The sequence below is a fragment of the Oncorhynchus tshawytscha genome, linkage group LG01 (genome assembly GCF_018296145.1).
Source record: "Oncorhynchus tshawytscha isolate Ot180627B linkage group LG01, Otsh_v2.0, whole genome shotgun sequence".
In the NCBI taxonomy this organism is placed as follows: Eukaryota; Metazoa; Chordata; class Actinopteri; order Salmoniformes; family Salmonidae; genus Oncorhynchus; species Oncorhynchus tshawytscha.
This window is the reverse complement of record NC_056429.1, coordinates 37,182,600-37,194,694: the sequence shown is the minus strand read 5'-3', so window position 1 is coordinate 37,194,694 and position 12,095 is coordinate 37,182,600. Positions and strand designations below refer to the sequence as shown.

Below are 12,095 nucleotides of genomic sequence, written 5' to 3'. Positions count from 1 at the left end.
TGTCAAATACATTATAACTACATGTCAAATACATTTTAAACTACATGTCAAATACATTATAACTACATGTCAAATACATTTTAAACTACATGTCAAATACATTAAAACTACATGTCAAATACATTTTAAACTACATCTCAAATACATTATAACTACATGTCAAATACATTTTAAACTACATCTCAAATACATTATAGCTACATCTCAAATACATTATAACTACATCTCAAATACATTATAACTACATCTCAAATACATTGTAACCTCACAACCACAACACACACCTTAACCTTAACACAAATACACATCTTTAACCACACACACACACACACACACACACACACACACATAGCTCAACCACAACACGCACCTTAACCATAACACAAATACACATCTCAACACACACCTTAACCATAACACAAATACACCTTCGACCACAACACACACTCACACACAGATCAACCATAGGGAGTAGGCTCCCATGCTAGAACACTGCCACTAGGTGGTGATAGAGTAGTGTGAAGTACGGTAAACGCTTACCCTCTGTAAGCCTAACACTAAAAACCAACCAAGAAGAAAATGTGGTATGTCAGGAATTCACCAATAGACAGGGAGTCTGGGCCACTAACACCAGAACATAGCCTAGCTTTCACCTAGGTTTGTGCAAAGGGGGTGCATAGTATGAGTGTGTGTGTGTACAAAGTATTCTACTTGGTACAATGCTTAACATACAGTTACACTACGTCTAGCCTCTAGCGTGACTTCTGCATGTGTGTACAAGTGTCAAAGCAGGCATAACCGCCAACACAACCTGCTCTATCCTTTCTGTTCGTTCTCCAGTTTGCAAAAAAGCTGGAGAAAGTTCAGCACTGTTGCTACTCTCCCCAGGTGTGGCCGTCCTGCAAAGATGACTGCAAGAGCAGCGAGCAGAATGCTCAATGAGCTTAAGAAGAATCCTAGAGTGTCAGCTAAAGCCTTACAGAAATCTCTGGAACATGCTAACATCTCTGTTGACGAGTCGACGACACGTAAATCACTAAACAAGAATAGTGTTTATGGGAGGACACCACGGAAGAAGCCACTACTGTCCAAAAAAGAAAATGCAGCACGTCTGAAGTTTGCAAAAGAGCATCCGAATGTCCCACTGTATTACTGGCAAAATATTCTGTGGACAGATGAAACTACAGTTGAGTTGTTTGGAAGGAACACACAACACTATGTGTGGAGAAAAAAAGGCACAGCACACCAACATCAAAACTTCCTCCCAACTGTAAAGTACGGTGGAGGGAGCATCATGGTTTGGGGCTGCTTTGCTGCCTCAGGGCCTGGACAGCTTGCTATCATCAATGGAAAAATGAATTTACAAGTTCATCAAGACATTTAGCATAATAATGTTAGGCTATCTGTCTGCCAATTGAAGCTCAACAGAAGTTGGGTGATGCAACAGGACAACGACCTAAAACACAGAAGTAAATCAACAACAGAATGGCTTCAATAGAAGAAAATACGCCTTCTGGAGTGGCCCAGTCAGTCCTGACCTCAACCCAATTGAGATGCTGTGACCTCAAGAGAGCGGTTCACAACAGACATCCCAAGAATCTTGCTGAACTGAAACAGCTTTGTAAAGTGGAATGGTCCAAAATTCCTCCTGACCATTGGGCAGGTCTGATCCGCAACTACAGAAAACATTTGGTTGAGGTTATTGCTGCCAAAGGAGAGTCAACCAGTTAAATCCAAGGGTTCACATACTTTTTTCCACCCTGCACTGTGAATGTTTACACTGTGTGTTCAATAAAGACATGGAAAGGTATAATCGTTTGTGTGTTATTAGTTTAAGCAGACTGTGTTTGTCTATTGTTGTGACTTAAATGACGATCGGAACAAATTTTATGACCAATTTATGCAGAAGTCCAGGTAATTCCAAAGGGTTTACATACTTTTTCTTGCCACTGTAAGTGTGGGGGAATGGAGAAAATTCCCAAAAGTGTCAAAGGTTCAAGTGTTTCAAAATGATGACTTTAATACTATATGAACTGGGGGTGTTTTGCAACACATTGTCAGAACCCTTTTTGGCTCACACTAAAAAATATATCTACCGGTAAATGCAACATGTAATATGTTAATGTCCATATAGAGTATTGAAAAATACTAAAAACAAATATATTACATCTTCCTGGCAGGTTGCAGGTACACAACATTGACGTTGTGCAATCATATGTAACTCATATGTATCATACGCTTTCCTGCACTGGCATTACACATTTACTGCAGGCAGTTCATCTGAAGGGGAACAGGTGGCAGCAATAATATTATGCAATCCTGTAGCATATGCCTTCCTACACGGGCGTGACACATCTGTCCTGTAGGGTGTGGTTCTCCTTACCTTCTGGTGTCCAATCCAGGCCATGGCCTCGTTGAAGCTCCACCCAGCTTCCTCCCAAGCGCCACTCCCTCTGCTCCCCCGGCTCCGCCTCTGCATGGTTCCGTTTATGGCCATGTGGACTCCCATCAACTGGTCCCGACACATCTCCACACTATGGGGGGGGTAGGGGGAGCGGGGGGAGAAGGGGGAGCGAATGTCAATGTTAAACTCTTCCCGAAACTCTTCCCCAGGTCGTTGCTGTAAAATACAATTTGTCCTCGGTCAACTTACCTGGTAAAATAAGATGACATAAATAATAAACGAAACACACGAACACCTGCGTAACCATAACAGTGTAGAGGAAAAAGGGAAAGAGAGAGAAGTGAAGGAGAGGTATATTGTGCGGAGCAATATTAGTCATCTGTTTTGCATGTCTGACCTCAAACAGTGAGAGGGAACGGGCAATAGAGAGAGAAACAAGGAGAATGGATATTGGTTTATCTGTATGCGGTAGTGGTGGTCATCTCATAGTGTGTCTAACCTTCGGACCACGTTGTCATTGGGTTGTCCCATCTGTCTGAGGTCCAGAGCACAGGCCTTCAGCTGCTCTATGGTCTCTCTGGCAAGGGCCATGTAGTGATCTGCCTCCACTGTGCCGCGCCCAGAATCGCTGCCCTGCAGGACACACGGGGAAATGTCAGACACACGTTATGACTTTGTACATCAGGTTCAGTCTAGCCTCAACTTGCCGTTCTGGGTTTCTCAAACGGGAATACGGTAGACCATATTCAGTCAGGTAAATCCTTCAGTTCAAGACCCAGTCAAAGATAGGACCATAATGTATAGATCATGAGGATGCCATGCATGATCTTTCTGTCCAGATAGCTTCTATTTGTAGGCTAACTGACTGTTGGTACAGTAGTGTACTTTAATAGTTAAAAGAGTACATTCTGTGACAGGTCACGGCCAAATGAACACTTTCCCTGGGTTTGTTTTCATTGTTGGTGTGTGTTTAAAGATAATTCCTGGGTTTACTGCTGACTGTGTGCCAGACACACGCTGAGATGCACTTCTTGTTTTCACTTCATGCGTGACCAAAACGCACACACATGCTGAGTCGACGATGCCTGCAACGAACATGCTGAACATGCCAAATATGGCAGAGACAGGTGAGAAATATAATCTGACAGGACGTGGCTTGACAGGCTGAAAGTATTTAAAAGCTGTTTGAAGATCTTTTGCGCGCATGAAGCGGAAGGGCGGAGTCACACCTGACAGAGCATATTTCACAAATGCCTCAGCCAACCACAGACACACAGTTGCGAGGACTCGTCATCAGAGTGAGTGTGTCCAGTCTAATGACCTGTTATGGATCATCTCATTATTATAAGATAATAGACCTGACATTTAAAGGGATAGCGCGAGACTTTGGCCATACTACCTGTACCGGTAGACTTCCCAGTCATTTCGCTAACTCTAGTTAGCTTTGGCTCACAAAACGACCTGTAACCTCTTTCAATGCTGCACGTAGAGACATGCAAATGACATCCTCGAGTTCATCTGATTCTGGGTAACGAGGCAAATGCCTAAGTTGAAAATCTCGCAGTTGAAGAAACCTAACAGTCATGTTCCTTTGCTAATTAAATGCATAGGCCTACTTGTACTAACACACCACAATTCCCCTAAAGCAAGTCAGGGGGGGGGCTTGGTTGCAGGACTGGTATAGTAATCTCAGCGTTCATACCTCAGTCTACAGGTGCAGTACATGTCTTAGTCAGAGTGTCTGATTACATTTACTGTTGCCAGACATGAGACTAAGTGTACTTAGACTAACATCATGACCAAAGCCAGTATCTCAAAGCAGACAGGACATGAAGTGACTCAGACTGTAGGTAGTACAGAATGAAACAGAACACTGCTGTTATATATCTACGGTGGGTAGTGACTTACAGCCTGTAGGTAGTGTTCTGCTTTCCTCAGGTTGTCCTGACACTGGCCCTGCAGGATGTACGCCTTCTGGTGGAGGCCACTGAGGGGGAACTGTCTGTAGGAGACATGGAGGGGAGGGTTATAATCAACATCTTCCTGTAATCCAACCGGTCAATGTTAGGGTACCAGTCTATGCAGAGTTCACATTCAACAGGCTTCCACCAAAATCAAAATCGATCAAAGAATATTTAGCAAACCGGTCGTGTTGTTGCTGTTGCGTTATAGGCTACCTGAGGCCTAGGACCTGCATGTAACAGGGTTTAGCCTGGAGCAGTTTAAGTCAGAGGTAGAAGCATATCAAATATGGCCGTTTCTGTTGCATTCTCAGATACTGGTCCCCTCATTCTCAGATACTGGTCCCCTCATTCTCAGATACTGGTCCCCTCATTCTCAGATACTGGTCCCCTCATTCTTAGATACTGGTCCCCTCATTCTCAGATACTGGTCCCCTCATTCTCAGATACTGGTCCCCTCATTCTCAGATACTGGTCCCCTCATTCTCAGATACTGGTCCCCTCATTCTCAGATACTGGTCCCCTCATTCTCAGATACTGGTCCCCTCATTCTCAGATACTGGTCCCCTCATTCTCAGATACTGGTCCCCTCATTCTCAGATACTGGTCCCCTCATTCTCAGATACTGGTCCCCTCATTCTCAGATACTGGTCTCCTCATTCTCAGAGACTGCTCCCCTTAGGTGTTTTTAAAACAAAAACTTTGTTAACTGTTACTTGTTATCTTGGCATTTAAAGTAGTTTCATGACTATCATTATTGTTCTCAGTATATATGTCAACATCATCGATAATATAAACATCGTTATCATGATCATCTTCATCCTCAAACAACAACATTGTAGTCAGCATCATCATCAATATCCCCATCATCAATTACACTTTCTGCTATGTACATCAATGATCCCAAAGGTTTACTCTAATGAGTTATTATCTTAGTGTAGCAATTAGCAAGTCGTTAGTTATCCGAGGATGATTCCGCTATGCCCTAGTTGAATTGAGCATGAGTGCAGGGATAGACAAATGGGAAATGTGAGTCAAGAGAACTGTCACATTTTCCCTATGCCAGTTGCAACACAACAACACACAGGCTGCATTTACACAGGGAGCCCAATTCTGATCTTTTTTTCCCCCACTAATTGGTCTTTTGACCAATCAGATCAGCTCTGAAAAAAATCTGATGTGAAGAGCTGATGTGACTGTCAAAAAGACCAATTAGTGGGGGAAAATATCAGAATTGGGCTGCCTGTGTCATCACAGACATATTCACCATTCATATTCATATTCAACTGTAACCATGACCTCCATACTGTAGACTCTATAGAATTGTATAGGTTGATATCAATAAAACGTCACAATACGGTGCAGAGTGTTCAATTTGGCTGCTGGGGGGAGCAAGGAGACGACCCCCTAGGTCCACTAAAACCATTGACAATTACTTGGTTTTAATATCACCTCTTGAAGAGCATAGTCAAAAACACATTACCGATTATTCCACATTTAGCTCTGTCATTAGAGTTATTCAGCAAGTAACTGCACGCTGTTTATGATCATAGCCCGTTAACTAGCCATATTGACGTGATCTGTTATTTGTTTGCTAGCCAATTTGACATGCAATATTTATGCATTAGTTCTAACATTATATGACATGTATTTATTTAATGGGCGAAATTTCAGTCCATAGGACTGGAAATGTATGAATTCAACAAGCATGTCTCTGTCACTAACAAATACAGTCATGGGGTGGTAAAATCAACAATTCACTCAAAAAGGCAAGGCACACCGGGGAAATTATATTGGAGCTGTGGCTTGGTGGGGATGTGACTTTCAATTCATTGTTTTTGACCACATGCAAGTCGAAGTGTTGTAGCAGTTGAAGGGCTCTTTAGTTATGCTAATTCAAGTTTGAGCATGTCCGCTACCAAGTCTTTGCACATGCTTATATAAGAGTGTGTGGCACTAAAGACTCGTAAACATTATTGTAATGTCCTTAATCCAACACGGGTGACCTTGTCAAGAGATACAGACCTACATTGTCTTCAGAAGGTATTCATATCCTGGGATTTATTCCACATTTTGTTGTGTTACAGCCGGAGTAGAAAAATGTATTAAATCTATGTTTTGTCTCACCCATCTTTCACACAGTACCCAATAATGACAAAGTGAAAACATGTTTTTAGAAATGTTTGCTCATTTATTCAAAATGAAGTACAGAGGTATCTAATTTGCATACAGTACCAGTCAAAAGTTTGGACACATACTCGTTCAAGGGTTTTTCTTTGTTTTTACTAAGACATCACAATTATGACATAACACATATGTAATCAATTAGTAACCAAAAAAAGTGTTAAACAAATCAAAATATGTTTTATATTTGAGATTCTACAAAGCAGCCACCCTTTGCCTTGATGACAGCTTTGGACATTCTTCACATTCTCTCAACCAGCTTCACCTGGAATGCATTTCCAACAGTCTTGAAGGAGTTCCCACATACTGAGCACTTGTTGGCTGCTTTTCCTTCACTCTGCAGTCCAACTCTTCCCAAACCATCTCAATTGGGTGGTCAGGTGATTGTGGAGGCCAGGTAATCTGATGCAGCACTCCATCACTCTCCTTCTTGGTAAATCTGCCCTTACACAGCCTGGAGGTGCATTGGGTCAGTGTCCTGTTGAAAAACAAATTATAGTCCCACTAAGCCCAAACTAGATGGGATAGCGTATCGCTGCAAAATGTTGTGGTAGCCATGCTGCTTAAGTGTGCCTTGAATTCTAAATACATCACAGACAGTGATACCAGCAAACACACCCCCACACACCCCCCAACCCTACTCTGCGTCTCACAAAGACATGGTGGTTGGAACCAAAAATCTCCAATTTGGACTCATCAGACCAAAGGACAGATTTCCACCGGGTCTAATGTCCATTGCACGTGTATCTTGGCCAAAACAAGTCTCTTCTTTCTATTGATGTCGTTTAGTAGAGGTTTCTTTGAAGCAATTCGACCATGAAGGCCTGATTAACGGAGTCTCCTCTGAACAGTTGATGTTGAGATGTGTATGTTACTTGAACTCCGTGAAGCATTTATTTGGTGTGCAATATTTTCTGAGGTTGGTAACTCTAATGAACTTACCCTCTGCAGCAGAGGTAACTCTGGGCCTTCCATTCCTGTGGCGGCCCTCATAAGAGCCAGTTTCATCATAGCGCTTAATGGTTTTTGCGACTGCACTTGAAGAAACGTTCAAAGTTCTTGAGATTTTCTTCATAGACTGACCTTTATAACCTCAATAGAGTAGGGGGCACTATTTTCACCTCCGGATGAAAAGCATGCCCAAAGTAAACTGCCTGTTTCTCAGGTCCAGAAGCTAGGATATGCATATAATTGGTAGATTTGGATAGAAAACCCTCTAAAGTTTCCACAACTGTTACAACAATGTCTGTGAGTATAACAGAACTGATATGGCAGGTGAAAACCTGAGAAAAGTCCATCCAGGAAGTGGGATTTTTATTTTATTTGTAGTTTTCCATTGACTGCCTATTCAGATTCCATTGATTTAGGACTCAAGTTGCACTTCCTATGGCTTCCACTAGATGTCAACAGTCTTTAGAAATTGTTTCAGGCTTGTATTCTGAAGAATGAGGGAGTAAGACCTCAATGAGTAAGTGGACCCTGCAGTGTCCCATAGGTTTTTCATGCGCACGACCGAGGATGCGCCTTTCTTGTTTTCCTTTTATATTGATGAAACTTTTGTCCGGTTGAAATATTATTGATTATTATGACTAAAAACAACCTGAGGATTGATTATAAACATTGTTTGACATGTTTCTACAAACTTTACTGATACTTTTCGGATTTTTCGTCTGCCTGTTGTGACTGCCTTTGAGCCAGTGGATTACTGAACAAAACGTGCAAACAAAAGAGGTTTTTGGATATAAAGAGGGACTTTAACAAACAAAACAAACATTTCCTGAGTAAATGGGAGTCTTGTGAGTGCAACCATATGAAGATCATCAAAGGTAAGTGATTAATTTTAGCGCTATTTCTGACTTGTGTAACTCCTCTACTTGGCTGGTAACTGTTTGTAATTTTTTGTCTGCTGGGCGCTGTTCTCAGATAATCGCATGGTATGCTTTCGCCGTAAAGCCTATTTGAAATCTGACACCGTGGTTGGATTAACAAGAAGTTCATCTTTAAACCGACGTATAACACTTTCTTTTTGCTTATTTGAGCTGTTCTTGCCATAATAAGGACTTGGTCTTTTACCAAATAGGGTTATTTGCTGTATACCACCCCTACCTTGTCATGACACATCTGATTGGCTCAAACACATTAAAAAGGAAAGAAACTCCAGAAATGTACATTTTACAAGGCACACCTTGTAAAATTTAAATGCATTCCAGATGACTACCTCATGAAGCTGGTTAAGAGAATGCCAAGAGTGTGCAAAGCTGTCATCAAGGCAAAGGGTGGCTTCTTTGAAGAATCTCAAATATAAAATATTTTTAACTTTCTTGGTTACTACATGATTTCATATTTTTTTATTTCCTAGTTTTGACTTCTTCACTATTATTCTACAATGCAGAAAATAGTGAAAATAAAGAAAAACCCCGGAATGAGTAGGTGTGTCCAAACTTTTGACTGGTACTGTAAGTATTCACACCCCAGAGTCAATACATCTTAGAATCACCTTGCAGCGATTACAGCTGTAAGTCTTTCTGGTAAGACTCACAGAGCTTTGCACACTTGGATTGTACAATATTTGCACTTTATTCTTTTTTAAATTCTTCAAGCTCTGTCAAGTTGATAGTTTATCATTGCTAGACAGACATTTTCAGGTCTTGCCATAGATTTGAGCAGATTTAAGTCAAAACTGTAACTAGGCCACTCAGGAACATTCAGTGTTGTCTTGGTGAGCAACTCAGTGTTTATTTGGCCTTGAGTTTAAGGTTGTTGCCCTGCTAAAATGTGAATTTGTCTCCCACTGTCTGTTGGAAAGCAGACCACCAAGTTTTCCTCCTGGATTTTGCCTGTGCTTAACTTTATTCTGTTTATTTTTATCCTAAAAAAACAACCTAGTCCTTACCGATGACAAGCATACCCAGAACATGATGCAGCCACCACCATGCTTGAAAATATGAAGAGCGTTATTCAGTGATGTGTTGTGTTGGATTTGCTCCCAACATAACACATTGTATTCAGGACTTTAAGCTCATTTCTTTGTCACATTTTTTGTACTTTTACTTCAGTGCCTTGTTGCAAACAGGATGGATGTTTTGGAAAAAATATATTGTGTACAGACTTCCTTCTGTTCACTTTGTCATTTAGGTTAGTATTGTGGAGTAACTACAATGTTGTTGATCCATCCTGAATTTTCTCCTATAACAGCCATTCAAATCTGCATGTCTCAACATGCAATTGGCCTCCCCCGGCAACTGAGTTAGGAAGTACGCCTGTATCTTTGTAGTGATTAGGTGTATCGATACACCCTCCCAAGTGTAATTAATAACTTCACCATGCTCAAAGGTATATTAAATGTCTGCTTTTTTATGTGGGAAAAGTCAAGGGGTACTTTCTGAAGGCACTGCATTTGCATAATGGTTCAAATACTATGAGGTGTTATTGCACAACACCATTGGTGCAAACTATACACACATCCTAGTGTTATTTTGTAAAATTAAGTTATGTAATGTGTATTATGTTGATTACGTTCTGTAAAAAACATATTAATTGCATAACACCATTGGTGTAAACTATATACACTTCCTAGTGTTACAAATACTATATGAGGTGGTATTGCATAACCCTAAAAGTGTTCATTCCTTAACACTGAAAAAGTGTAACAGTGTCAGCTCTAAGCACCGTTTTAATTTAACACTGAAAAGGGTGGACCCATTTAGACACTGGCCCATAGTTCAATGTAACACTAAATGTCAGTGTTGATTTAACGCTGAAGAATTTGCTGTGTGGTTCATTTTCTGTATTTTTTGGGGTTGTCACATGGTTCAAGACAGCAGGTCGTTATTCTTGGAAACAAAGACCTCTCAATGATGCCTAATAAATTATTAACTGGGTCGGCACTCACAGATAATATTCGCCCCTGCCATAGCCTAGGCTATATATATACGACAACGACACATAGGCCTATAATTATCCCCCCGACAAAATCAAGACCTTGACATAAAAAAATAATGAACTAGATTGAAATAATGTGTTAGATGACACGGTTATATAGTGCATTGTATTTATCTTCAGTGGCAATGGAGTTGTAGCGTAGTTCAAATGTATACGGGCAAGTGAACGCAATTGCGTAACACAGTACCCTACAGCAGAATAGGGGCCTTTTGAAGAAAAACAATTCTTACCCCTGTCCTCCACCTCCACCTCGCATGGAAGCGTTTGAGTAGCTGTAAGTATTATCGTCCATGTACTCCTGTCCGTATCCACTACCACCGTGCACTTCGCTCTGGGCATATTGTCCAGTTCCGCAGCTCAGGTCGGGCCTGGACCCGATACTGCGGCTGACATAAACCACCTTCTGGGACCCGTATAGACTCATCTCTGGATCCAAAAAGTTATAAAACTCCGCTGGAGAAAAATGGTGGACGAAGAGTTTGCAATCCTGGCTGCAGTGCGCAAAAGCTGTCAGAGGGGACTGTCTGAAGCGGTTGATGTGATCCCTCCTGCACCTGTCTGCGGAGCAGAGTCCCAAGGCAGCACCGACTTGATCTGCAACACGGAAAAGTGTCGTTTTTGGTCAAACAAAACAGACCACACCTTTCATCAACCTACTTGCCTAGAAAAATATTTTAATTTAGTGTTTTTTTCTTTCCACGTCCCCGGCCCTCCTCTATCTCAACCTGTACTCAGGGGGAGATGTATCATAGTAAACGTAAATCTGTTGTCTTCCATTTAGTATGATATGTATGTTCTGTAGCCCAGCCTAGGTGGATAAGTGGTATGTGTGTTTGGTTTGGTTCTTCAATTCTTGTGGGCACCTAAAATCCCCCAAAGTCCCCACAAGGTAGTAAAAACAAGGAAAAATCTACCTCGTGGGGACATGTCCCCATGAGGACAAAGGATATTTTAAGTTTATGGGTTAGGGTTACAATTAGGGTTAGGGTAAGGGGTTATCAATTAGGGTTAGGAGTTAGGTTTAGGGTTTGGGTTAGAGTTAAGGTTAGGGTAAGTGTTAGGTTTAGGGGTTAGGGAAATACGATTTTGAATGTCCACACTGAGGATAGAAGAACAAAACGTGTGTGTGTGTGTGTGTGTGTGTGTGTGTGTGTGTGTGTGTGTGTGTGCGTACATGCCTGTGTTTTCTGTGGGAGGGTAGGCTAATTATCTCTCAGTGTTTCAGTCTATTGTTGAAGGTCAAACTGAAGAAGTCTTGACACTGAAATGTTTACTGTTTCTTTCCAACAGATCACTATTGAGGAAATTAATGTAGTAAGAGACTATCAGAAAAGGAAAGGCCCCCTGGCTAATGAACATATCGAAGGCGATCCAATATTGGTAATCTTTAAAAAACAGTTATGTAAGTTGCAGACAATTGTGACAGTTCATCTCTAATGAGACATTCATTACAACAGCATTCATAACAGTATTCATTATAACAGTTTTTGGTAACACTTTACTTGATACCCAGCATCATAACATGTTATGACACAGATATAACTATGTCATAACAACTGACATAACGTGTCATAACCTGTTATAATATAGTCATAACACTGTCA

At 41.2% G+C, this 12,095-nt stretch overlaps 1 protein-coding gene across 2 annotated transcripts in view; it reads right to left on the bottom strand.

Annotated features, from left to right (window-relative positions):
- The window catches only part of LOC112250196 (desmoplakin), a 32,352-nt gene extending 21,212 nt beyond the window's left edge, over positions 1-11,140 (bottom strand). The window contains exons 1-4 of one of the 2 annotated variants that reach the window (XM_024420141.2): positions 10,722-11,140; positions 4,313-4,406; positions 2,904-3,037; positions 2,384-2,534 (exon numbers count right to left, since the gene is read on the bottom strand). In XM_024420141.2, coding sequence (XP_024275909.1) covers positions 2,384-2,534; positions 2,904-3,037; positions 4,313-4,406; positions 10,722-10,915 — 573 coding nt within the window. In that variant the 5' untranslated portion in view covers positions 10,916-11,140. The remainder of the gene's footprint in view (positions 1-2,383; positions 2,535-2,903; positions 3,038-4,312; positions 4,407-10,721) is intronic. The other variant, XM_024420150.2, reaches the window with a different exon arrangement.
- Positions 11,141-12,095: the final 955 nt, after the last annotated feature.